The sequence below is a fragment of the Lagenorhynchus albirostris genome, chromosome 20 (assembly GCF_949774975.1).
Source record: "Lagenorhynchus albirostris chromosome 20, mLagAlb1.1, whole genome shotgun sequence".
NCBI lineage: Eukaryota > Metazoa > Chordata > Mammalia > Artiodactyla > Delphinidae > Lagenorhynchus > Lagenorhynchus albirostris.
This window is the reverse complement of record NC_083114.1, coordinates 49539055-49566314: the sequence shown is the minus strand read 5'-3', so window position 1 is coordinate 49566314 and position 27260 is coordinate 49539055. Positions and strand designations below refer to the sequence as shown.

The 27260-nt window shown below is 48.9% G+C and overlaps 1 protein-coding gene across 1 annotated transcript in view; it reads left to right on the top strand.

Annotated features, from left to right (window-relative positions):
• Nucleotides 1–26806, top strand: part of CCDC40 (coiled-coil domain containing 40) — a 42321-nt gene extending 15515 nt beyond the window's left edge. Inside the window, exons 8-20 of the mRNA XM_060133725.1 lie at nucleotides 12–169; nucleotides 350–472; nucleotides 3765–3886; nucleotides 11206–11449; nucleotides 11530–11712; nucleotides 16292–16537; nucleotides 17507–17720; nucleotides 18131–18300; nucleotides 18411–18502; nucleotides 19919–20039; nucleotides 23131–23319; nucleotides 24837–24995; nucleotides 26042–26806. Of these exons, the coding sequence (XP_059989708.1) occupies nucleotides 12–169; nucleotides 350–472; nucleotides 3765–3886; nucleotides 11206–11449; nucleotides 11530–11712; nucleotides 16292–16537; nucleotides 17507–17720; nucleotides 18131–18300; nucleotides 18411–18502; nucleotides 19919–20039; nucleotides 23131–23319; nucleotides 24837–24995; nucleotides 26042–26287 (2267 nt within the window). The 3' untranslated portion in view covers nucleotides 26288–26806. The remainder of the gene's footprint in view (nucleotides 1–11; nucleotides 170–349; nucleotides 473–3764; nucleotides 3887–11205; nucleotides 11450–11529; nucleotides 11713–16291; nucleotides 16538–17506; nucleotides 17721–18130; nucleotides 18301–18410; nucleotides 18503–19918; nucleotides 20040–23130; nucleotides 23320–24836; nucleotides 24996–26041) is intronic.
• Nucleotides 26807–27260: the final 454 nt, after the last annotated feature.

Here is a 27260-nt window from a genome sequence, read left to right as displayed (position 1 = left end):
TCTCTCCCCAGTGGCAGCTCTGCAAACTGAGGTGGAGACCCTGGCTCTGCATCTCTTCTACATGCAGAACATAGACCAGGACGTGCGTGACGACATCCGGTTGATGAAGCGAGTCGTGAAGAAGTCGGAAGCCGAGCGCATGCGGGCCGAGTTGGAGAAGAAGCAGCAGGTGTTCTGCAAAGATGATGCCCGTGTGACTGTTTGCCACATCTTTGATTTCCTGATCTGATCAGCCCTGCCCCTACGTGAATACCGCAGCCCTGGGGGCCATGCCCAGCATGGGGTTGCTGACATGGGTTGAGGTTGCTGGGGACCCATCTCACTGTGCATCTCGTCCCCTCCCTTCCAGGACCTGCACGTGGACCAGCTGACCACCCGAGCCAACCAGCTGGAAGAACAGATTGCCCTGTTCGAGGCCCAGTACCGCGCGCAGGCTGAGGACACCCGGACGCTCAGGAAGGCAGTGAGCGAGGTAAGCGCTCAGTGGCACAGGTGCCATCTGACAGCGCCCAGGCAGTGCCTGCATGCCTGCAAGGAGACTGATTGAGCCCCCAGTTAGCCAGCCAGCCTCCTGCACATCTGTCTGTCCTCATAAGCGTCTCAGAGCATCTGGCTGACCCACGTTGGGGACGCAGTAGATACCAGCTGACTGGTGGCCAGTATTCTTATTCCCACTGTAGCCAGGGATAGACTGAAAGGCCCCTCAGGAGATGGGACATTCTGTCCTGCTTGCTGAGGCATCCTTAGCAAGTTCCTTCAGGCCTCTTTCGGAGAGGGCTGAAGTCTCCCTACCCATTCTCAGCCTGGGCAGGCAGTGCTCCAGGGCAGTGCCCACATCTCCCTTCCCATGTGGAGTAAGGGAGGGCCCGGGTTCAGTGCAGCTCCCAGTTCAGTGGCCAGCACTGGAAAGCAAAGTGGCTGTGACCTTTTTTTTTTTAATCTGTGAGTCACCATCTGCATTCATACGTGCAGTGATGACACAAAGGAAACAACACACTTTTATTGAAGGAGAGACAGATGGGCTTGAACAAACGAACAAACACACCTGGGTCCACATGGGAAAGCACCCAGTGCTTGCCAACCTATGAATATACTTAATCTAGAATGTGCTCCCATCAGAACCTCAGGGGGGAAAAAACTTCTTAGTTAGCAAAGTGATTCTTAATTTTATCTGAAAAGTAAATTCAGAGGACTAGCAGAGAATTGTCCAGGGGGGAAGGTTCATGAAGGCTGGCCCACGGTCCCAGTTTGCCCAGAAATGACACATTTCCCGAGACGTGGGACTTTCTGGGCTAGAACCAGGGGAGTCCAGGACAAACCGGGATGGTGGGTCCACCTAGCATTAAATACTATAAAGCCCTAGAGGCTAAAATAATGAATTACTGGAGTCAGGGACCGACAGGTAGGCTGTGGGAGCCTGTGAGAGAGCTCAGAATCAAGGAAACGTTTATATAGAAATTTCATGGATTATAAATTAATGGAGAGCAAGTGAATTATGCACCCAGTGGTGTTGGGACATTTGGTTAATCATTTGGGGAAAAAAATCAAATCTTTTCCTCATACCACACACTAAAATAAATTCCACATGGGCTCAAGGATTGAAACAAGGGAAACTGTACCAGAAGAAAGAAAATGAGAAATATTTATAAAGCCCTGGATTGGAGAGGCCTTTCCAAGCATAACACCAGTAAGTTTGGTGGTATAAAGAGATTTTGAAAATCGATTCAGAATCTGCCGTGTGCGATTCTGCTCTGTGATGATTGTGTACACACACACGATGCTGTAGTTCTCTTTCATTATGTCTTTTTTGCCTCCCGCCCCTCCCTGCTGGCTGTGTGCCATCGGGGCAGGGCCGTCCCACGTTTGTTCACCCTGCACCCAGAACAGGGGGGCCCATGGCAGGTGTGACACAGACATTGACGACAGATGAGGGCGGGACAGGGGTTCTGCCACCAAGTTGGCAAAGATGAACAAGGCAGGGGAATCGGGGCTCCCACACTGATGGTGGGGGTGCAGTCTGTCTTCATCAAGATTCTTATTCAAGGGCAATACTGTACTGCATGTCAGGGACACCCACCCTGCTCCCCAGCAAGCTCTCCCAAAATGTCACTTTTTGGACTTCATTCCAGGGAAAATAGGCATGCAAGTAAAATTTCTGTATACATTACATACTTCACGAACAAAATGAATAGAGAGTCACTGGGGACACAGTGCTGTGTGTGATAACCAAGAAAGTCCCAAGAAGAGGATATTGGTTAAACAAATTATGATATATCCATGCAGTGGAGGACAATCCCACCAATAAAATAAATATTTGCTGGCATGGAAACCCATTCACAATATGCTACTTTTTATTTTCATTTTTAATATTTATTTATTTGGCTGCATCGGGTCTTAGTTGCAGCACATGGGATCTTAGTTGTGGCATGCAAACTCTTAGTTGCGGCTTGTGGGCTCTTAGTTGCGGCATGCACGTAGGATCTAGTTCCCTGACCAGGGATTGAACCCTGGCCCCCTGCACTGGGAGCGCAGAGTCGTAACCGCTGGACCACCAGGGAAGTCCTGCTACTTTTTAATACTAAGTTACAAAACAATAATAGGATATGATTGCTTACACACACACACACACACACACACACACACACACACACACACACACACACACACACACACACAACACACACACAGGAAGATAACACCAGGGTGTTAGAAATGGTAAACTCTAAGTTGTGGGATTCTTTTTATTTTCTTTTTGCTTATTTCCATATTCTAATTTGAGTAGAATAAACACTTTTTTAAATGAGAAGTGTGTTTAAAACATTTAAAGACTGAATTCAGCCTCGATTTTTGCATCTCAGCCTGTTCCTTGGTCAGCAAGCCTTCGTCCGGCAGCCTTGGGGACTCGGGGGGCACCTGCCTCTGGCTGACCAGCCCCACACAGCCCAGCCTGGGGAGGAGCCCAGTGGTTTTGGTACCTACTGCCTCGGCCGGGCACTGTTGGGCAGTGCACAACCTACTCCACGGCACAGAGCAACCTCCTCAGTTAATAACTTACCCAAATCTGGAAATGTCTCACCAGTCATGGTATAATTAATTCATACCACTTTATGCTCTATAATAATAATAATGAATAGATGATTTTTTAAAGCCCTGACACCTGAGAGTGGGATCCCCAGGGGTGACGCCTCCTTTCACGTCCAGCTCCACCCTTTTATTGTACCTTTGAGTGTTCAAGGCCACTCTGACTTCCTCCAGCATCTACCATGCACATCCACCAAGAGCAGACGCTGCTGGGACTCAGCACCTCCACAAAGATGCTCGTGGCCTAATGGGGGTCTCACCCAAGCTCCCATTCAGCGCCCCTTCCGGGAATCAGCACGAGGCCAACTTGCTAACGGTGCAATGATTCCACTGAAATGACCCATCAGGACATTCTGAGCACCACGTGACACAGCAATTGTGGTCGAGCTAAGAACGTGCTGGGCATACAGGCACCATCCCCTCTGATCCGACGGCCGCAGGATGTGGGTACTGTTACTGTTCCCGTGTCACAGCTGGGGCTCAAGGCTCAGGCAGGTGTTAGACAGGTCTTTAGAGCCATGTTTAATTTCACATGTGTCCTTCTGCTGATGCAGATAAAGAAAAGCATGGGTAACAGAGAAGGAAGATGATTCAGGAAGCTCGGGGCTCTCCGACATCCTTTTGGGGCTCTGAACTTAATGACATAAGACCAACATCCAAGTAACCTCAACTCTCCACTGCAGGCCTGCACGGAAATAGATGCCATCAACGTGGAGAAAAAGCGCATCCTGCAGCAGTGGGCCGCCAGCCTGCTGGGCATGAAGCACCGCAACGAGGCTCACAAGACCATCCAAGAGGCACTCAGGTACAGGCGGCCCTTCTGGTTGCCATGGCGGTGGGCCAGGTGGCTCAGCACCAAAGGGGGGTCTGGGCGAGCGGGGAGAGCTCGTGACAAGTGTGGGAATGCGGAGGTGGGTGCGGAGTGGACTCCACGCCCAGCTCCTCACAGGTGAGCACGGAGCGCCCATCCTCGGCTCTCCTGGGACAAAGGGGCACACCTGCAGCCGCGCAGCCCTTCGGCCCCAGCTTCCGTCCTGAAGCCACCCTTATTGTTCACCCAGATTTCAGTGTTTCTTAAATCCTTTCAAACTTTCCGTGGCACCAGCAGTAAAGCTTTCACGCTCAGATTTCCTGGGAGGATTAAGGAGAAACAGTGAGAGAGAGAGAAAGAAAAAGGGGTATTTATCTTGGGGAGATAAAGGTGTCCCTTTGATTTGCAGTTTCACCACCTGTGTGCAGAAACTTCATCCCTTCTCTATTGTTCTGCCAAGGGCTGAGTTCCAACCGAAATCCTGCTTTAATCTCCCTGAAAAGGGAAGGAAGAGGCCCCCCTCGCGTTCCCCTCTCACTTCTAGCGAGGGCTGGACGTGTAGCCTGGGTGGGGTGCTGGAGACAGAGGCTTCCAGACACAGCACTGCCTGAATTCCCCAAACCTCCAGGGTGCTTGGGGCCCAGATATGGAAGCCGGTTCTGGAGGGAGCACATCATAGCTCGACTCGACCTCAGAAAAACAAAACCGGAGGGACTGATCGTTTTTACAACAAGTCATTTTACATGGGTAATGCTGGATTAAAAATACTCATTTCCTTCATTTCCCTGAGTCGATGAGAGAAAGCCAAAGGGAGAATCATGGAATTATCCTGGCAAAGTCCGGCTAAACATCTGCTTTCCCTTTAAACATGCAGGTGGAGGAACCGGGTGGGCTCAAGGCTGTAGGGTCGGGCTCCTCTCTGCCCTGTCCCCAGGGCTGCTGGCCTGCCCACTCCCGCCGTGTCTGCCCCCTCAATGCTGCCCTGTGGTTGGTGCGGGAGAGGCCTCGGCCTGTGGGCAGCTTTTCCCTCCTGCCCAACGTCGACCTTGAGTAAGGTTGAAGCTGGGAGTCTTATGGCCTGTGCCCCCCACAGGGACCCCCCCGTTGTCTAGCACTTCCTGTGTGTGTCTGTTTTGTGTGTGTGTGTGTGTGTGTGTAAGCAATCATATTCTATTATTGTGGGTCCCCGCCACACCGAGACTTGAAAGACAGCAGCTCCTACGGAATCTTCATAGTTAGTGACAAAGTCGTATCAGGAGTGCGTCCCAACCACAGGTGAAGAATCATGTTGAGGCTGCAGCAAACACTGAAAGTCATACATTGAAAGCAAATGGGTCATTTCCACGTGAAACGTCTCAGAACAAGCCAGAAAATACCTACTATACTGTGGGGCTACCCTGCCTAGAATTTACACCCTCTCAGGGATAGGGACACAGACAGGTCCCCTTGTGCCCTGGTATCTGCCTCTGGCATACTTCCTGACAGGATACGTGTGGTACAGGCAGGGCTCAGCACCTCTGCTGGCTGTTAATTTGTCAGCTTCATCGCCTTGAGATCCTGTAACAGGTTCCCTCTAATCCTCAGATGGATTGGGCCGAGCTTCAGACATATTCTAGATTCTGCCAGTTCTTTTCGTTCTGTTTATTTTCCACTGGTGTCTGTTAATCAAGGACTCTTTTGAATCAACTTGTTAATTGAAGTACAGTTGATTTACAATGTTGTATTAATTTCTGCTGTACAGCAAAGTGATTCAGTTTTACATATATAAGCATTTTTTAAATAGTCTTTCCCATTAAGGTTTATCATAGGATATTGACTCTAGTTCCCTGTGCTCTACAGTAGGACCTTGTTGTTTATCCATTCTATATATAAAAACTTATATCTGCTAACCCCAGCCTCCTACTCCATCCCTTCCCCAACCCCCTCCCCCTTGGCAACCACCAGTTTGTTCTCTATGGAGGACATTTTTAAAGAGTGTCTTTTTAATTTTATTATTTTTTAAATTTTTGGCCATGCTGTGGGGCTTGCGGGATCTTAGTTCCCTGATCAAGGATTGAACCTGGGCCACAGCAGTGAAAGTGCCGAGTCCTGGACAACTGGACCGCCGGCGGATTCCTAAGTGTGTCTTTTTTAAAAATAATTTTTATCAAGGGTAAGTGATCACATTACAGGAAATTAGAGAAACAGAGATAAAAATTTAAAATACACAGTCTTTCTCCTTTGTGACAATGACAGTTGATTAACTAGCTTTCTGGTGTCTTTTCCCCCATGCATGTTTTACTGAGTGTTCAGATTTGTGTCATAAAAGTTGGATGTCTCATTGTTATTGTTATTGTCAAATTCTAGGTATTTATAAGGCTTCTACTTCCTAAAAAAGAAAGTGAGTAACTTTAAAAGTTTGGTTTATTGAGGATAATTTATGTACAAATTTATTATGTAAATTATTAGTGTTATGTAAAAAGTTATCCTTTTTCAGAGCACAGTTCAGTTCAGCAAATGGACAGATGCAAGTAGCCATCATACACTCAAGATATCAGCTATTTCCTGCATCCCAGAAGTCAGTACCTCTTCCCACCTCCAGCCCCCAGCAAACCCTGATCTGCTTTCTGTTCCTATAGTTTGGTCATTTCTAGAATGTCATATAAACAGGATCACACAATACGTAGCTTTTCTTGTCTAGCTTTTTTTCACTTTGCACAGTGCTTTGAGAGTCAGCCTGATGTTACAAGATCAGTTGCTGAGTAGTAGTTCCTCATGTGCATATGTCAACATTTGGTTGTCTCCAGTTTGGAGGGTAGCATGACCGGAGCTGCTGTGAAATTATGTGCAGGTCTTGGTATGGGAATGCAAAATGGAACAGGCCACTTTGGGAAACACTTTGGCAGCATTTGAGATCCCCAGCCATTCTCATCCTCACCAACACTTAATAGTGCTGTCATTTAAATTTTGGCCATTAGTAGATATGTCGTGGTGTCCTGTCGAGATTTTAATTTGCATCTTCCTAATGACCGATGATATTGAGCATCTTTTCATGTGAGTATCTGCCATCCATATATCTTCTCTGATAAAAGGTGTCTTTTGCTCATTTTTAAAAATTGAAGTATAGTTGTTTACAATGTTTCAGATATACAGCAAAGTGATTCATATATATATATATATATATATATATGTATACTTTTCCATTATAAGTTATTACAAGGTATTGGATATAGTTCCCTGTGCTATTGTTTATCTATATATCTGTTAATCCCAAATTCCCAATGTATCTCTCTACCCCCTTTCGCTTTGGTAACTGTAAGTTTGTCTTCTATGTCTGTGAGTCTATTTCTGTTTTGTAAATAAGTTCATATGTATCATTTTTTTAGATTCCACATATAAGTGATATCATATATTTGTCTTTCTCTGACTGACTTACTTCACTTAGTATGATAATCTCTAGGTCCATCCATGTTGTTGCAAATGGCATTATTTCATTCTTTTCATGGCCGAGTAATTGCATATATATGTGTGTGTGTATGTATGTACGTATATATATACACATACCACATCTTCTTTATCCATTCATCTGTTGATGGACATTTAGGTTGTTTCCATGTCTTGTCTATTGTAAATAGTGCTGCTATAAACACTGGGGTGCAGGAGTCTTTCCGAATTAGTTTTTGTCTTTTCTGGATATATGCCCAGGAGTGGGATTGCTGGATCATATGGTAACTCTATTTTTAGTTTTTAAAGGAACATCCGTACTGTTCTCCATAGTGGCTGCACCAATTTACATTCCTACCAACAGCAGAATGTAAATTTTTCTCCACACCCTCTCCATCATTTATTATTTGTAGACTTTTTGATGATGGCCGTTCTAACTGGTGTGAGGTGATAACCTCATTGTAGTTTTGATTTGCATTTCTCTGATTATTAGTGATGTTGAGCATCTTTTCATGTGCCTGTTGGCCATCTGTATGTCTTCTTTGGAGAAATGTCTATTTAGATCTTCTGCCCATTTTTTGATTGGGTTGTTTGTTTTTTTTTATGTTGAGCTGTTTGAGCTGTTTGTATATATTGGAAATTAATCCCCTGTCACTCACATCATTTGCAAATATTTCCTCCCAGTCTGTAGGTTGTCTTTTTGTTTTGTTTATGGTTTCCTTTGCTGTGAAAAATCTTTTAAGTTTAACTAGGTCCCATTTGTTTATTTTTGCTTATGTTTCCATTACTCTAGGAGATAGATCCAAAAAAATATTGCTGTAATTTATGTCAAAGAGTGTTCTGCCTATGTTTTCCTCTAGGAGTTTTATAGTATCCAGTCTTACACTTAAGTCTTTAATCCATTTTGAGTTTATTTTTGTATATGGTGTTAGAGAATGTTCTAATTCATTCTTTTGCAAGTAGCTGTCCAGTTTTCCCAGCAATACTTATTGAAGGGAATGTCTATTCTCCATTGTATATTCTTGCCTCCTTTGTCATAGATTAATTGACCATAAGTATGTGGGTTTATTTCTGGGCTCTCTATTCTGTTCCATTGATCTATGTGTCTGTTTTATTGTGCCAGTACCATACTGTTTTGATTACTGTAGCTTTGTAGTGTAGTCTGAAGTCAGGGAGTGTGATTCCTCCAACTCTGTTCTTCTTTCTTAAGATTGTTTTGGCTATTCAGGATATTTTGTGTTTTCATACAAATTTTAAAACTTTTGGTTCCAGTTCTGTGAAAAATGCCATTGGTGATTTGATAGGGATCACATTGAGTGTGTAGATTGCTTTGGATAGTATGGTCATTTTAACAATATTGATTCTTCCAATCCAAGAACATAGTATATCTTTCCATCTGTTTGTGTCATCTTCAATTTCTTTCATCAGTGTCCTTTAGTTTTCAGAGTACAGGTCTTTTGCCTTCCTAGGTAGGTTTATTCCTAGGTATTTTATTCTTTTGCTTATTTTTAAACTGAGTGGTTTATCTGATTATTGAGTTATGAGTTCTCATATGTTCTGGATACAAGTCCTTTACCAGATGTGTATTTTGAAAATATTTTTCTCCCAGGCTGGCTTGTAATTTCATTCTCTTAACGATGTTTTTTGAAGAGCCAAAGTTTTAAATTTTGATGGATTCCAATTTATTAATTTTTTTCTTTCATAGTTCATGCTTTTAATGTCCTCTCTAAGAAATCTTTGCCTGACCTAGAGTCATAAAGATTTTCTCTATGTTTTCTGCTAAAGTGTGATAATTTTAGCTCTTCCATTTAGGTATATGATCTATTTCAAGTTAATTTTTTTTTTTTTTTTTGCGGTATGCAGGCCTCTCACTGTTGTGGCCTCTCCCGTTGCGGAGCACAGGCTCCAGACATGCAGGCTCAGCGGCCATGGCTCACGGGCCCAGCCACTCCATGGTATATGGGATCTTCCCAGACTGGGGCACAAACCCGTGTCCCCTGCATTGGCAGGCAGACTCTCAACCACTGCACCACCAGGGAAGCCCTCAAGTTAATTTTATTATGGTCTGAGGTTCAGTCTTTTTTTTCATGTCCATCTCCAGTTGTCTTAGCACCCTTGGTGAAAAGACCATCCTTTCTCCACTGAAATACCGTGGCACCTTTGTCAGAAATCAGTCAATTGTGTGTATGTGTGTGTGTGTGTGTGAGTGTGTACACACTCCATCCTGTTCCATTGATCTATTTGTCTATCTTTCACCAATACCACATTGTCTTCATAAGTACAGCTTTATAGAAAGTCTTTAAATCAGATATTGGGAGTCTTTGTTCTTTTACAAAATTATTTTGGCTATCCTAGGTCCTTTGGATTTCCATATGAATTTTAGAATTAGCTTGTCAATTTCTGGGGAAAGAATGCCTACTGGCATTGAGATTGGAAATGCATTGAGACTATAGAGCAGTTTGAGGAGAATTGACACCTTAATATTGAATCTTCTGCTGCGTGAACACAACATATCTCTTCTGTATCTTTTTTTTTTAATGTGTACAGGTATTTATTGCTATACTGGTGAAATTGGGAAAAAGCAGAAAACTGGATAGAGCCTAAATGTATACCAATGAGATATTTAAAATACTATCTGGTCATTGAAAAGAATTAAGGCGATTTCTATATACACTGATATTGAATATCTCTAAGATACAACAGAAGAAAAAGTAAGGTGCAGAATAGGATATACTAAGCTTCCACTTGTGATTTTTTAAGTGGAGAGAAATACGCAAACACCCACAAACATAATGTTTATATATACATAAAATATATCTGGCAAGACATTTAAGAGACAGTAACAGGTTGCTGGGGGAAGAGAGTCCAAGGCCCAGGAATAGATGTGAGAAAAATATGGAAGGTATTATTCTAGTTCAAGAAGAAAGTACTTTTTGAATTTTTGAATAAAAACTTATTCAAAGGATAAGATACCACAAGTAGAGAAAAGCATGCTTAAAGTACAGCAGGACAGCACAGAATGAAAGGGAAAAAATGTCTCACACACACAAATTCAAATTCCATTATCCAGGATCTGCATTTTTTAACTTGACATTACTTATGGGTATTTCCATGACCAGTATGCTGAGAGGATTTGAAGAGACAGCCACCTGTATTCCTCCCAGCCACACCATTCACTGTGCGCCTCAAATGCTTTAAGCTTCGTGTTCACGAGTACAAAACTGAGATAACAGCATATCCTTTCCAAAGGTTATAGTCATGACTAAAGGAGATGGGCTGGCGCCAACCACTCCCCACCCACAAGCACAAGGCAACAGTTTCCTGCCCTTTCCCCCTCCCATAATCACAATATTAGAAGAGTTTTAGACTTGGATTTGAGATAGGTAATAGTTCTTTTAACTTTTATTTTTATTTATTTATTTTATTTTTGGCTGCACAGCATGCAGGATCCTAGTTCCCCAACTAGGGATTGCACCCATGACCCCTGCAGTGGAAGGATGGAACCCCAACCACTGGACTGCCAGGGAAGTCCCAGGTAATAGTTCTAATACATTAGAAAATATTAGTCAAGATTTGAGTACTATTGGGACTTCCCTGGCAGTCCAGTGGTTAAGACTCCATGCTTCCACTGCAGGAGGTGTGGGTTGGATCTCTGGTCAGGGAACTAAGGTCCCACGTGCTGCACAGTGCGGCCAAGAAATTAAAAATAAATAAATAAATAATGTGCGAAAGTCATAAATTTTTTAAAAAAGATTCAACTACTATTGAAAGAGTTGGTTTCCTAATTTCTTTCTCTCCACTCTGTGAGCTTCCTCTGAGCAGGGTACCACCATACATACATACATCGTTGGTGTTCCAACGTCCTAGCTTTGCTCTTTCACTTTTGGCAGCGAATGCCAGCATCAAGTCAAGTCCATGGATGGTGAGCTGGAAGCCTATAAGAAATCCATCATAAAGGAGGAAGAAAAGAATGAGAAACTGGCCAGTATCCTGAACCGGGCAGAGACGGAAACCAGCCTGATGCAGAAACTGACTTCGCAGTGCCTGGCCAAGGAGGAGGCCCTGCAGAATGAGTTCAATACCTACAGGCTCACCCTGCTGGACACGGAGGACGCACTGGGCAAGGCCCACATGGTATGGTCATGTCTCCCACCTGCAGGGCAAGCCTCCCCGACCTCCTTCACAGCGCCCACCCTTTGGCTCTTTCTTTCCAGGAATACACGGCAACCATAGGCCAATTGCAGACTCTCCACCAGACCATCCAACATGAGCTGGAGCTGGGGAGGAAGATGGATGCCTCCATCGTGGAGAAGCTTCAGGAGCACGTGACCTCCAACAAGATGACAAAGTACTTCCACCAGCTCATCCTGAAGCTCCAGAAGGAAAAGACCAACCTGGTATGCCACCTGCACACACCCGGGCCTCAAAAGGCAGGTGCCCCCAGGGAGAGCAGGCATTGGGGCGCCTCTCGCGGGGAACAGACCACATGTGGTGGAATGGGGGGGAGCAAGGGGCACTCAGCATGTTCATTCACCTTTCATTTTTTTCTAGTTGAAAAGAAATGCATTTTTATTGTAGGGAACCTAGAAGTACAAAAAGGCATAAGAGGAAAATAAGACAGCTGAAGTCCCACCATCCAGAGATAATCTCTTCTGAAATTGTGGTGTATTTCCTTCTGGAAATTTTTCTAAACACACACGGTCATACTCATACACACAAAGACACACAGAAACACACGTGCACATACACATCCCCATGTGCACATGTGAGCAAACACGCACACTCGTTCACACACACGCAAACATGCACACATTTGTGAAACATGTTCACATACATGAACACACATGTGAAGACACCTATGCATACACAACCCTAGAGGACATAGGACTCTTACTATATACCAGTTTTTAATCCACTCTAATCCATTTACATTAATTTTAATGAAATATAACACAGAGAGAAAAGTGCACAAACAAGTGTAGTTGTCAATGAATTTTTCACTATGTATGTAGTGTTTTATTTTACATTATTGGCCGCATTCAACATAACATTTTCCATTAAATATGCTTAGAAAAAGTACATGTTGGCTTATGCATCACATTTCATCCTACAAATGTATGTGTTTTGTTTAACAGTTCTCTCATTAGACACTTCAGGTTGTTTCTAGGTTTTAAACTTTATAAATAAGTCAGCACTGAACATGCTTGCTCACACATCTTTGTCCACATGTCTGAGGATAAATTGCTGCAGCAGAAACCCTGGTCAAATTGGTAGGAGCATTTTAAGTGGATTGTGGAGTTTCCCAAGCCTCTGCCTCCCCAGGGTGTGCCTGGAGGTCCTGAGTGAATATGATTGGCCCACCTGGCCTGGGGACCCCACCCCTACCCCTGTCATGAGCTCTCTCTTGCTCCCCCAGGGGTCTTGCTTTTCTCTGAGTGGGGGAGGGGGTCCCTGTGTCCTTAGAAAAGCAATTTGTTACTTAAATAATTTCTTCTTTGGCTCTTCCTGTGATGTGACCCCCTGCCTCGGGGCTGCTGTCTATCTGGCTAGCAGCCTGAAGCACCTCACCCCTCCCAGACACCTGGGAGGAGACCAGCTCGCTCCCGGCCTGGTGTGCTAAGGAACCAGAGAGACAGGGCTGGAACCAAGACCGCCCATGCCTGGATCTCCTTGAGATGCCCTAGCTGATGCTGGTGGAGTACTTCCAGTTCTTATTCTGGGAAGTGGGGGCAAGACTACCTGCTGGGAGCAAAAATGGGGGGGGCAGTGTGTACTGGAGAAGCTATGGAGTGTGTTGGGTGTGAAGTAAACCTGCCCAGCCCTGCTGCAGCACCACAGAGGCCGGTCCCCTGGCCCCCAGGTGTCCCTCTTCCCCAGCCACCCATGTAGGCGGCACATGTACTACCACTCATGTCCACAGGAGGGCAATAAGGAGTCCAGGTCCAGCATTTGTTGCAACAATTGGTGGGCGGCAGGTGTACTACCACCCATGTCCACAGGAGAGCAGTAGAGAGTCCTGGGCCAGTGTTCGTTGAAACTATTGGTGGGCGGCATGTGTACTACCACCGATGTCCACAGGAGGGCAGTAAAGTCCTGGTCCAGCATCTGTTGCGACAATTGGTGGGCAGCAGGTGTGCTACCACCCGTGTCCACAGGAGGGCAGTAAAGAGTCCTGGGTCAGCGTTTGTTGCAATTGGTGGGTGGCACATGTCCTACCACCCATGTCCACAGGAGGGCAATAAGGAGTCCAGGTCCAGCATTTGTTGCAACAATTGGTGAGCGGCAGGTGTACTACCACCCACGTCCACAGGAGGGCAGTAAAGAGTCCTTGGCCAGCATTTGTTACAATTGGTGGGCAGCCCGTGTACTACCGCCCATGTCCACAGGAGGGCAGTAAAGAGTCCTGGGTCAGCATTTGTTGCAATTGGTGGGTGGCACATGCCCTACCACCCATGTCCACAGGAGGGCAATAAGGAGTCCAACTCCAGCATTTGTTGCAACAATTGGTGGGCGGCAGGTGTACTACCACCCATGTCCATAGGAGAGCAGTAGAGAGTCCTGGGCCAGTGTTCGTTGAAACTATTGGTGGGCGGCATGTGTACTACCACCGATGTCCACAGGAGGGCAGTAAAGTCCTGGTCCAGCATCTGTTGCAACAATTGGTGGGCAGCAGGTGTACTACCACCGATGTCCACAGGAGGGCAGTAAAGTCCTGGTCCAGTATCTGTTGCAACAATTAGTGGGCAGCAGGTGTACTACCACCGATGTCCACAGGAGGGCAGTAAAGTCCTGGTCCAGCATCTGTTGCAACAATTGGTGGGCAGCAGGTGTACTACCACCCGTGTCCACAGGAGGGCAGTAAAGAGTCCTAGGTCAGCGTTTGTTGCAATTGGTGGGTGGCACATGTCCTACCACCCATGTCCACAGGAGGGCAATAAGGAGTCCTAGTCTGGCATTTGTTGCAACAGTTGGTGGACAGCAAGTGTACCACCACCCACGTCCACAGGAGGGCAGTAAAGAGTCCTGGGCCAGCATTTGTTGCAACAATTGGTGATCAGCCCATGTACTACCACCCACGTCCACAGAAGGGCAGTAAAGAGTCCTTGGCCAGCATTTGTTACAACAATTGGTGGGCAGCCCATGTACTACCGCCCATGTCCACAGGAGGGCAGTAAAGGGTCCTGGGCCAGCAGTTTTTGCAACAATAGCCAGCAGATGCAAGTCCAGCTCTGGAAAGGGGGCACTTTTCCCAAACTGCTCATCACACCTCGTGGGCTGGTGGCAGACAGGGTGGGCATATCTGGGACAAGGAGCAGAGATTGTGGAGGGACAGAATCATACGCAGCTGGGTCCAGAGGGAGGGCAGGCACAGGTGAACCATGGGGCCTACACAGTTCAGGAGCAGTACTGATGTCCCAGGAGGAGGCCAGGGTGGTCTCAACAAAGGGGACAAACAGCCCGAGGGGACTGAGGGGAGGTCGGGGTGCTCTAGTTGGCCTGGTTGGTGGCTGAAAGGGGACTTAGGAGCTGAAGCCCTTCCAGGGTGGCTAGCACTGGGGTAGAGAGGAAGGCAGGGCCCCTGTGAAGACCCAGTGACCTTGGATGGTCTTGGCAAAGAAAGGGACGGGTGGATAGCCAGAGCTCAGAGGGGCCAGAGGGACCAAGGTGTGACCGCAAGGAGCTGGGTGACTTGAGATGCTGGCAGGGTCTGGCTTTAAACCTAGGAATGTTCTGGAAAGTCATGCACGATGGCTGGTCAGAGAGTGCATGTGTGACAGAGCCAGCTGGGGTCGTGTGGGGAGGGGCAGAGATGACCCTGGGAGACCAGGAGTTGATGGGAGCCACAGGCTGGTAGAGAGCTGAGGATTTTCGTGGGCAGGAACTTGTGGGCAACCAACGGCGAGGGGCTGGCTAGTAAGGTCAAGGCAGAGCCACAGCTCGGGGAAAGGGGCCCTGATCCCAAAGTGAGCCCGAGCTGCCTCCCTCCCTGATTCTCACAAGTATCCTTATGATCAACCCTCCATGGTAGGAAAGAGTGGAGCAAAGAGTGGAGCTGTCTTCGGAAGCCAACAGAGGAGGCAGGGTGGGCTGGCCCAGCCTTTGGGACAGTGGCAGCCCCACGGAGCCCTGGGCACTTCTGCCCCGGGTTGAAGCTCCCACCCCCAGAACCAAGCTCCCACCCCCAGAAGCTCCCACCCCCAGAACCAAGTACAGTACAATCTTTTCTCTTAAGGACTGTGTCCAGCTTTTCCAGTGAAATGTAAGGACATTTGTCCCATCAAATAGAAATTAGAAGTTGGTGTTTGTCACAGCATTATTTAGAGTTGGAATGTTGATAAGAGATTGACAAGCTCAAAGAAGGCAGGCATCTTGGTATTCCTCACCAAAACACATGAGCTGTCAAGAGCAGTGCTCCATGATCATTGTGGAACAGATGACATTCCCAAGGACAGCTGTGACTTGCTTCCTAATCTCTGTTACAAATATGACCGAGTATTACACAGCCATTAAAAATGACATGACATGAAAGTTGTCAAATTGCAAAGTGGCTTACAAACCTATATGTAGAGTGTGATCCTGTTTTTCTTTTGGTGGGGGGCAAAGGGGTTTATATACAAAGTCAGGAAGGCAGGATAGATTCTAAATAGTGACGCTGGCTAACTGTGTGGCAGATTTATGGGTGATCATCTGTATTTTCACATTTCCCCGTTTCAATGCACGTTACTGTTTGTTTGATAAGAAGAGATAATAATGTTAGCTTTCTTTTTCTGTGAGAAATCATTAGGGTTCCAACAAGTAGGTCCTTTGACAGGTCTTGAGGTGGAGAGAAAGCCAACATCCTCCTCTCCTGATTATGTTTTGGAATTTCTCCAGATGAATACCTGGATGATCAAGGAAACAAGAAGCCAACCAACTCCTTTGGAGCCTCCCAGAGAGAGAAAAAAAGTTCAGACATGTTTCCTTCTGCTAATTCAGGTGACACATCATTCCAAAATTGACGGTGACATTGCTCAGACCACCCTGGACGTCACGAACACCAGCTGTAGGCTGGACATGCATCAGAAGACACTGGCTGAGCTGGACAAGGAAGTGAAAAAAGTCAACGACCTCATCACAAACAGTGAAAATGAAATCTCCAGGCGCACAATCCTGATTGAGAGAAAGCAAGGCCTCATCAACTTTTTGAACAAGCAGCTGGAGCAGATGATTTCTGAACTCGGGGTAAGACCCCAGGGCCGGGAGAGGCTGCTCGGGTTGATATCCATGCCTGGCCATTCCAGGAACTTCTTATGTTCAGAAACGAACTCACGTAGGACACACGCGTTCCTGTCCCGCTGATCATACAGGTGAAGCACACGTGTCTGTGCCAAGTGCTCTGACTCGGGCTGTCTGCAGACCTTCTCTGTCGGGCCAGATAGTATTTCAGGTGTTACAGGCCAGATGGTCTCTGTCGCAATCCCCCACCCCAGCGGCTATGAGGAGGCACAGGCAGTATGTAAACAGACGGGTGTGGCCGTGTGCAGTAAAACCTTACCTAGGGCCCCTGAAGTTTGAATTCCATATAACTTCCGCCTGGCACAAAATTCTCTTCTGATTTTTTGTGCGGCCCACGGGCTATGCGAAGATAGGCAGCAGGCGGGATCTCAGCCACTGACTGCAGCTCTAAGTGAAGCGGTCTGATGAGTCTGGGGCTTGAAGTCCTACAGGTTATCCAGGTATCGCTGACCTGAGGAACCCACCAACAGCTTCAAGTCCCAGAACAGGATGGGCAGCTGGGGGCGCATTCTTAGGTAGACCTCGACACCAGAGTGCGGTCTCAGAGCTGCAACCTGCTTGGATTCCAAGGGAGTAAAGACCCTAACCCATGACAGTGCGCTGTTAAAAGACAATTTGCAAAGCCTCTTGGGTGACAGAGGCCCTGCTGCCCCTGCCCCAAGACTGGGGCATGGTGGGGCCCGGCCAGTGGAGGGAGGGGAAGGGGTCACAGACCCCCAGACCCATATCTCCCACAGCAGGTCAGTCCATATGGCCTGGGCCCTCGGGGGAATGGACCCAATGACAGCGTCCCTGGTCCCTCTGAGTAAAGACCCCCTAGTCGTCGTACAGACACATGATCTCAGGGGTCCCCACCCTTGGCAGCCCACCCAGATTTAGAGGCTCATTCTTCTTTCTGGTGAACATCACTTTCAGGGGGAAGAAGTGGGGCCCCTGGAGCTGGAGATCAAGAGGCTGACCAAGCTGATCGAGGAGCACAACGCCGGCGTGACGCAGGCCCAGGTGACCTGGCTCCGGCTGCAGCAGGAGATGGTGGCGGCCACGCAGGGGCGCGAGGAACACCTGGCCTCCCTGGACATGTCCAAGAAGGAGATCCACATCCTGGAGCAGAAGAAACTACGGATAGAAAGTGAGCTCCCCTTCCCAGCCCCCCTCCACAGCACCTGCTGTTGTGTCCCGGTCCCACCTGGTCAGCCCAGCCCTGCAGCCCCACAGGAAGTGCTGCCTGGTGTCCAGGGCCCACTCGGCCTGAACACATCATGCCCATTTCTTCCCGGAGGTCCTGCCGCCTGCTTGTCCTGCCCTTGAGCCACCCAAACCCCCCTGTTGGTGGTCAGGGTCGTTGCTTTCCGGCCCTGCCCCTGAGCTTGGCTGGTCTTTCCTAGGGGCTTGGTGTCTGAGCGCCAACCCTGTCCCCTTCGGCCTCCTCTGGCTGGGCGGGGGTGCCCGAAGGTCGGCGGGGCTGGGGGGCGCTCTGGGCACAGACCCGGATCACAACCCCCAGGAGCCACCCCCGACCCCCGGCCGCCCTCCCCGCAGACAAGATCGACCAGGAGAAGAAAGAGCAGAAGCAGATCGAGCGGCACATGAAGGACCTGGACAATGACCTGAAGAAGCTCAACGTGCTGATGAACCAGAACCGATGCAGCTCCGAGGAGCTGCAGCAGGGCAACCTGGCCACGGAGGGCGAGTTCGTGCGTGCGCTCAAGGTAGGCTCCACCTTGAGCTCCTGCCCGTGGTGGGCAGGCAGGGGGCAAGGCAGGGGAACAGGTGTGCACCCGCCCTCAGCCCCACCCTCAGCCGCCCCCTCCCCATGCAGGCCTCGGAGCGAGAGACCATCGAAATGCAGGAGAAGCTGAACGAGCTCAGGGAGGAGAAGGCAGCCGTGCTCAACAGCCTGGTGGAGGCAGAGTGAGTGCCGGGCGCGTCCTGTCCCAGGGTCGCTGCCCCGCGGAGCCGTGGGAGGCCACCATCCACGTAAACCGGCCCAGGAGGTGGGGGCGGCTCTGGAACCCGAGGTGGATCCTGGGGAAGAGTGGGGTTCTTGTCTCCTGAGCTCAGGGCAGCCCTCCCACCAAACCCATGATCGTGGTGGCTGGAAATAGAGTGGCTTCCTTTGGGACAGACTTTTTTAAAACTGTATGATCTTTCTGGTGCCTGATTGTAAGAGTAATCCAGACCCAACAGTAAGCATTTTAAACTGTGACAGTGTGTGCAGAGTAGAAAGGAGACTCACACTTAATCCAACCCTCTTCCTTTACCATTTTCTCTGTGTATTTCTTTCATTTTTTTTTAACAAAAATGAGATTGCTCTCTATGTCCCCCTTTGAAGTAACCTTATATTTTTCTGTGATGTCCTTCCCCATTGGTGCACGTAGATCTGCATCTCCAGTTGCAAGGGCTCTTGAGCGGGTACTGTATGCATGCACCCTGACTGGTGCCATGTGATTGCCAAGGGGCTGAGTGGCAAAGGGATCATCCCCTCCCTGTGGTTTGACAGAATCTACACATAACACCGCCTGGAGCTTGCAGAGGATCTTAGTCCCTCCAGGCTGCTCAACAGAGCACCACAGACTGGGGCTTCTAAACAGTAAACAGGAATTTATTGCTCACAGTTCTGGAGGCTGGAAGTCCGAGATCAGGGTGCCTATATGGTCGGGTGAGGGTTCTCTTCTGGGTTGCAGACTCCTTGCTGTGTCCTCACAGGGTGGCAGGAGAGGGGGAGATCTGTGGGGTCTCTTTTATGAGGGCACTAATCCCATTCATGGGGGTTCCACCCTCATGACCTCATCACCATCCCAAGACTTGGCATAAGGATTCCAACATGTGGATTTGGGGGCGGGGGGGCACAAACATTCAGACCACAGGGGGTGGGGGGGCATGTGTCTTTGCTAACATTTTAATAGCTTTCAGGCTCTTGGTCTATCTAGGCTTTTGACTTCTTCTTATATCAAATTCTATCACTTATATTTGCTTTTCTCAGTTTCTCCTAAAGTTACATATCTGTTTTCTCCTCTGCCCCAGCCCCCTGCCCCGGCCCCCCAGTGAGGGTGGTGGGCACTGGGGTTGAGTTCACCTTCTGGTCCCAGAATGGTAACATTTGTTTCTATTTAAACCCTTGCCTGGGTGCCTGCAAATTAACCAGGCCACCTGCTAGGTGAGGGCGCCCCTCATGGACGGGAAGGCGAGGGTCTCCTGTAGCCCATTACAGACATTGCTCCTTGTGCTCGGTGCCCACCCCAAGCACAGCACACAGCGATCACCAAAGCATCAGAAAGAAAGCCCCTTCGTTCTCCAGCTCTTACACTGCCTCTCCTTCCCTTAAAGACACCAGATCATGCTTTGGGACAAAAAAATCCAACTGGCAAAAGAGATGCGCGCCTCAGTGGATTCCGAGACGGGCCAGGCAGAGATCCGGGCCATGAAGGCCGAGATCCACAGGATGAAGGTGGGTGGGAGGAGGGAGGTGTGGGGAGCTTGGGAACTCGGGGTCCTGGGAGGAAACCACTCCAGCACAGCGGCCTGCAGCCCAAGCACAAGGAAACTTGCTGTTCCCTTTGCTGACCTCCTGTATCAGGGCCTGTCCAATTCTTGTTCTTACTGCACCGAAATGGTTACAGGACACACAGCTGTCTGCACAGTATTCATGAACTATTTTACCCTCACTCTGTGCAAGCAATGCACTCCAGTATTTTTAAACGCTGGCTGTGACCCCCATCCCCACCAATCTCACGACCCATTTGTGAGATGTATCCCACTGTTGGACCAGAAAGACTCTCACTCAGTAACAGGGTTCAAGGAACACACCTACCTTTTCCTTCCGAGCCATGTTTTCTCTCTACTGTCATCTTCAGCTGGATTTCATTCCCTTGAGAAAATGCTGGTAATTAAATCACAGGCTGTCACTGAGCCAAAGGTTCAGGGCCTTAAGGATACAAATGAGAGCAGGTAACAAAAACAAATGTGACATCACTTTTATAATTACATGGTTAATAATAACCCCGCTAGCTATTGAGTCCAGAGGAATTCTGATCAAATGCATCTACTGCTGATAAGTTTTAGAAAACCACTCCATTTAACTGACTTTTCAAACCGCAGAAGTTGCAGCAGGTCAAACCCTCTACCACAGAGCTTACAGCCACACAGGCATGTGCACACACACACACATACATGGACGGACGGGGCTACCGCCCCCTTGCCCCCCAGCTGTGGTTTTGTTTTGTTTTGTTTTCCGTAACAAAAATAGTACATATAATTCAGCAACTTATTTTTTTTAAAATAATCCAGACATTATCCTTCTTTAACAGTTGCAGAATATACTATGGATATAACATAATTTAATGAAACATTCCTAGGTTGATGTGAAGATTCAGAATGTTTCCAGTTTGTTGTTTTGTCACTAAAACAATTGTTACAATGATATCCTTGTGGAAATCAATGACCATATTTGTTTTCATGGGTCTGTTTCTGGGCCCCCTGCTGTGTCCACTGACCCAAATCCACAGGGTCTTGATTTCTGTGGCTCTGTCCAATGTGATTCCTCCAGCATTGTTCTTTTTTACAAAATTGTCTTGTCTGTTCAATATCTTTTTCCTTTCCAAAAACATTGACAATCAGCCTGTCAATTTCTACAAAAGTTCCTGCACGGATCATGGTCGGGATTTAAGGCTACAGATCAATTTAGAGAGAATTGACACCTTAGCATTGCTGAGTTTTCCAGTCCATGAGCAGGTGTGTCTGTCTCCCCATTTACTTGGTCTTGTTTGATTTCCCTTGTTAGTGTTTTTGTCTTCGGCATTCGGGTTTTGCATATGTTTTGTTAGATTTATACCTAAGTGTTTCGTGTTTTCTGGCTGTTGTAAATGGTACTTTCTAAAATTTTCAAATTCCAGTTTCTCATTGTTAAGGTACAGGAATACAATGGACTTTTTCTGTGTGTGTGTGGTACGCGGGCCTCTCACTGTTGTGGCCTCTCCCGTTGCGGAGTACAGGCTCCGGACGCGCAGGCTCAGCGGCCATGGCTCATGGGCGCAGCCGCTCTGCGGCATGTGAGATCTTCCTGGACCGGGGCACGAACCCGTGTCCCCTGCATTGGCAGGCGGACTCTCAACCACTGCGCCACCAGGGAAGCCCCTACAACGGACTTTTTTACATTGACTTTGTTCCTGTGATTTTGCTAAACTCACTCATTTGTTTATTGGTCTATAATATTTGACAACCCACTGCATGAAAAGGGGTTTCTCAGTGGATTTGCGTTGCTGGTTTACACGTGGGGGATTGAGCACACGTGTGTGCCCGTGTGTATATGTGTGTGTGTGTTTTGGCGTTTCCTCCTTGGGAGGTTGCCTGTTTATATCTTTGCCTGATTTTCCTGTTTCTTATTTCTTAGCAATTTTTAGGACCTCCTTGTATATTGGGGTTAATAACCCCTGTCTTTAATACCTATTCTAAACGTTACCTCTGGTCTACTGCTTGCCTTTACACATTTTTTTTATGGTCTCTTTCCGCTCAGAATGTGTTTAGTGTTTAGTTGTGTATCAGTCTTTTCCTGTATGGCTCCTGGGTCTCCGGTACTGTTAAGAAGGCTCCCCAGCTTGAGGTTACACAAACAGATTCCTGAGCTTTGTCAATTGTTTGCACATACTTAGATCTTGAATACACCTGGAATTTATTTGGGGATGTTGTGAATAGGGGTCCATCGTATTTTCTCTCTGCTGGGGAGTGAGTTATGCCAGCGGCATGTATCAGGTGATCTGTGCTTCTCTCACTGATTTGAACGGCCACGTTGATCACATGGATGGAGTTGAGGTTGCCGTCCTTCCTGCATCTCTGCTCTGCTGTGACAGTTATTTTGATGGGCTCATGCCAGCGCAGAGCATTTGGTTACTGTCACCCTTGCTCTGTTTTAACCTCGTGGGCTAGGCCTCCCACCACCACTCCTAACTTAACTTGGGGATTCCTGCCTGTCTATCCTTTTGTTATTCTGAATCAACTTTATTGAGGAATAATTTACATGCAGTAACATGAACTTCTTTTAAATGTCCAGCGCACACGTATGCAGCCACCACCCCATGGAGACGTAGAGCACGTCCACCCCTGCAGAAAGCTCCCTGGCGCCCCTCGCAGCCCAGCTCCCACCACGACCCAGCCCCCAGCCCAGGCCCTATAGGCCCTACACACCACCATCTCACAAAACCATGGTGCATTTTTCCTAATGAGGAAATTAACCTTGGTGCAATACAGTTAACCAAACTACAAATTCTAACCAGAGTTCACTGTTTTTTTTGGCTAATGTCCTTCTTCTGCTCCAGGACTCAACCCTGGGCCACATCTAGTCCTCATGTCGCCCCACCTGCCCCGGTCTCTGACGGTTTCTCAGTGTTGCCCTGTTTGCCTGGTGTTCTTTACATGGACCTTAAATCACTCTGACCGGTTGACTAAGCCCCCAGGTTCCTTTCTCCCCTGGGGACATCACCCCTGCGGGTTCCCTGATGGTTCAGTTGGATGTGGTGGGAGGTCCCTCTGCTCTGTGCACCCAGGTCAAGCACAGCCAACTGCTGAAGCAGCAGGAGAAGATGATCCAGGACATGGAGCTGGCTGTCGCACGCAGAGAGACCATCTCCACTCGGGCCGAGGGGCAGTGCAAGATGGACAAGAAGCTGCTCACCCGCACAGACTTCCACCGCAAGCAGACTGAGCTGAGACGGAAGATCAGGGACATTCACAAGGTCGGGGAGCCGAGCGACTGGGAAGGGACCACGCTGCAGGCCACCTGTCCACAGGCGGTCAGCCTGTGTCACCAGCCCCGCTGGCAGGCGTGCAGGCATCACTGGCCAGGGCCGTATTTCTGATGTACTTTCCCCAGCTTGGGCTGCGATTTCACTCTGTCCTTCCTGCCTGCTTCTCGGCCGGTCCCTCCCTGCCCCACCTGCCTCACCGCTTCTTCTTCTGCCCCTCATTCCCAGAGCTATGGTCACAGCTGCTGTGTCAGGGCTGTTTTAGGAGACAGAGAAGTGACAGTGGGGGCTGGGGGTGATGAGAGGAGCTCGGGTGCAGAATCAGACAAACTGCTTTCTTCTGTGCTGGGGACAAAAGCCTGAGCCTCACACCCCACGTGCTGGTTCTGGGTCAAGATACAGTGGGTGTCAGATCAGTAGGTGCTTCCCGAGTGCCCCTAACGTTCTGCTCTGATAGGGGCTTTCTTTGGGAGTTTGTCTTGGGTTTAACAGAAGATCTATATAGGGAGGGTGCAGCCTAGGACTGGAGGCGGCCCTATTTCTGCCCCTTTCTGCCTAACAGAAATGGCATCAGGGAAGTATGGAGTGCTGGTGAAGGGCATGAGTCCCTGTGTCACTGACCCCAAGTGGGTGGTGGGGATGGGCCAGCGGGAACGTGGAGGGCACCCACTCGAGCCCATGTCCCCGTCCACCAGTCCATATCGACTGAGCATTGTGGTGTGTGCCTTGCCCTGAGAAGGGACCAGCTGTATGGCCCAAGTGCCCCCTCCTTTTGTGATCACCAGGCTGGGCTGTGGGCTCAGACTTCCCTCAGCCCCTGCTGACCAGCTGTGTGGCCTCAGTGCGTATAGAAACCTTCCACGCCTGAATTTCCTCGTCTGCCAGAGGAGATAGGAGCAGTGGCCCCTCCCTGAGAGGCGAGGGTTACATGAGACAGAAAGCTGCCTCGGAGCCCCACCGTGGGTCCCAGCCCTGCTCTTCCACTCATGGCTCAGGCACGTTGTCTGACCTCTCTGTACCTCTGTTTACTGACCTGTGAAATGGGTCCTCACCTCATGGCATCACCCAGAGGACTGAATGGAGAATGTTGGAATAGCCCCTGTAGGGGGAGTCCTGTATGAGGAAAGGTAGCTGAAAATGACAGACTTGATACAACTGCTCATTTGGATGTTACTGGAGGCGCAGAGGGGCCTTTTCCGGGCCTGGTTTGTGCATTTCTCTGCCACGTTGGCCACTCCTGGCGTCCATCCCTCTCAACCCCTCGTGGCTCCCCAGGGGCCTCCTCTGCCCAGCTTGGTGACGGACTCCTCTCCGCCCCACCCCACAGAGGGTCTGGCCAGGGATCCCTTGCTGGCCTCCCCACCCCCAATACTCTCCTGCACCCCCTCTTTGGGAATCCTTCTGGATCATGTGCATAGAGGGTCCTGGGGTCCTCCCAGCCTGACTCTGCTCTGTCGGCTGAATAACCGGTGGGCAGGGTCCCAGGATGCTCCTGTCTAACCCCCCAGGCCACCGAGGAGTGCACCCAAACCATCCTAGAACTGGAAGAAACTCAAAAATCCGTGAGCGACTCCCTCCTGGAGAAACAGGAGCAGCTGTCAAGGATGCAGGCCAGGGCCGACGAGCTCGAAGCTGACCTGTACCAGCTGGCAGCCCTCAAGCGGCAGGTACACAAGTCCCCAGGGCCGCCAGGGCCACAGGAACCCAGCAGCAAGGCCCGTTCCGGCCCAGCTAAGCCCAGGCTGATCGCACCTGAGGTGCTGTCGTCCACCTCATGTTTCCCATGAAGTCTCCATGGGCCGGCACTGTCCTGGGTGCCAGGGCAACAGACTAGAATAGAAAAGGTGACAATCCCTGCCCTCCTTCTGAGGGCGGGAGGGCAGGTGAGAAACAAAACGAATAAGAAAAAAGATACCATATATCTGATGGTGATATAGATACTCCGGAGAAACAGGGGGCAGAGAAGGAGCATCGGGTGGGTGGGGGCTGCACTTGTAAGTAGGGTGGTCTGAGACGGCCACACAGGGGAAGCGACACTGGAGTCAAGACTTGCAGGGAGCGAGGGAGTGAGCACCCCCAGGTACAGCAGGAGCTGGAGACTGCTGGGGCCCCTGGGCTTGCACCGCTTGGGGCCGCACCACCGTGGCCAGGGGCTTCTCCCTCAGGGAGGGGGTTGGGGGGGAGGAGTAACTTGGGGTTATCGGGATCGCTCGGCTCTCATGTTGAGTGTGGAATGGGAGAGCCAAGAGTGGACACGGGAACCTGTTTGAGGCCATGATGGTACTTAAGGAGGATGGGGACGCACGGAACACAGCACGGAATGCGGGTAGCCTGGGGCTAGTGCGAAGCCGTCAGATTCTGCGTATAATTTCAAAGTCGCCCCAGTGGGATTTCCTGCTGGATTGGATGTGGTGGTGTGAGCAGAAGAGAGGGGTCAAGCAGGGCTGCAGGGTTTGGGGCCTGACCAGCTGAGATGGGAGTGGTGGGCGCCGGGCCTGGCCCCTGGCAGGTTGGACGGCGGGTGAGGGAGGGTCCAGGCTCCACCCCGTGCATGTCAGCCTCTTTTCCTGGAGCTGGAGACTCAGCACCCTCAGCTGTTCATTCCTGCAAAGTTCTCCTCTGGCATGTCCTTGAGTTGGAGTTCGTGCCAGCCCAGAGGGTGTCCTCTTTTTAACGTGCGTAGCCTGACACGGGGTCTCTTGTCCCACCCAAGAACCTTTCCACGCTCGTGGCCCTGCAGTCACGCCTCAAGCACCTGCAGGCCGTGAAGGACGGGCGCTACATCTTCCTGCTCCGCAATAAGCAGTCACTGCTGGCAGAGCTCAAGCGGCTGGACGACCGCCTGGCCAGCATCAGCACCATCCTCCACCACGTGAAGGACAAGTACCCCCAGTTCCAGGAGGCCCTGCTCAAGGTCAGCCGGTCCATCAGCAACAGGCTGGAGTCATCCGGGCCCTAGAGCGCCCACCCCAAGGAGGAGATCAGTTTTGTGTATCATCAGGGGCTTCAAATCTTTCTACCCTCAGAGACACCAGTTAAGAGAAACAGACAGGCCAGCATTGTAGGAATGTTTTTTTTTAAGCCACCCAGCAGTTTAAACCAAGTCAAATTTCAGCGTTTCCAGTTGCATTTCGGTGAGTCTTCCGCTTGCAAAGGCAGTGTCAGTGAACACGAACCCATATTCCCACATTGGGCTTACTCCTCCAAGTAAAATTGGAAACCCAGGTCTCTGCTCCTGCCCCCACTCCCAGCTTGGGTTAAATCCAGATTCCCAGCTTACACGAGCAAGTCCAGGGGGACCCTGGCTGCATCTGGAAGCCTAATGCCTGAGATAAGACCACACAGGTGCATGAACACAGACCTCCTTGTCTGCCCACTTGTCCTGCCCTCTCCTCCAGCCAGGGCTCCTCCCCCCACACTCTGATTCCTGAGCCCCTGCTACCTATGCCTTCTCTGCAGTTTAAAGGGAAAGTGTTCTACAAAGTAATTTTATACTTTCAGCAGAAAAATAAAACTATTTTTCTGAATATGAGAGAAAATCGTATTTATTCTAAAACATTTCAGAAATGCAAAACCCACAAAGAAGCGAGGAGGCCCTCAATCCTGCTCTGACACCGCTGCACCGGGCTTTCTGTGCCTGGTTCCACCTGACAAGGCCACAGGGTCCGGCTTCTGTATGTCATTTTGGAAAGCTTTCTCCTTTCTTTTTTTTTTTTTTTCATTAATTTTTATTGGAGTATAATTGCCTTACGATGTTGTGTTAGTTTCTTGCTGTACAAGCTTGCCCCTCTTTTTTTTTTTTAAGCTTGCTCGCCTTAACATGAGACTTTGTGTACGAAAAGTTCCTTATTGAACATTTTCATGACAGTCGATTTTATGGGTTATGACAATGTTTTCCTTTTCAGAAGAACTTTAAGTTGCTTTCAAATTTT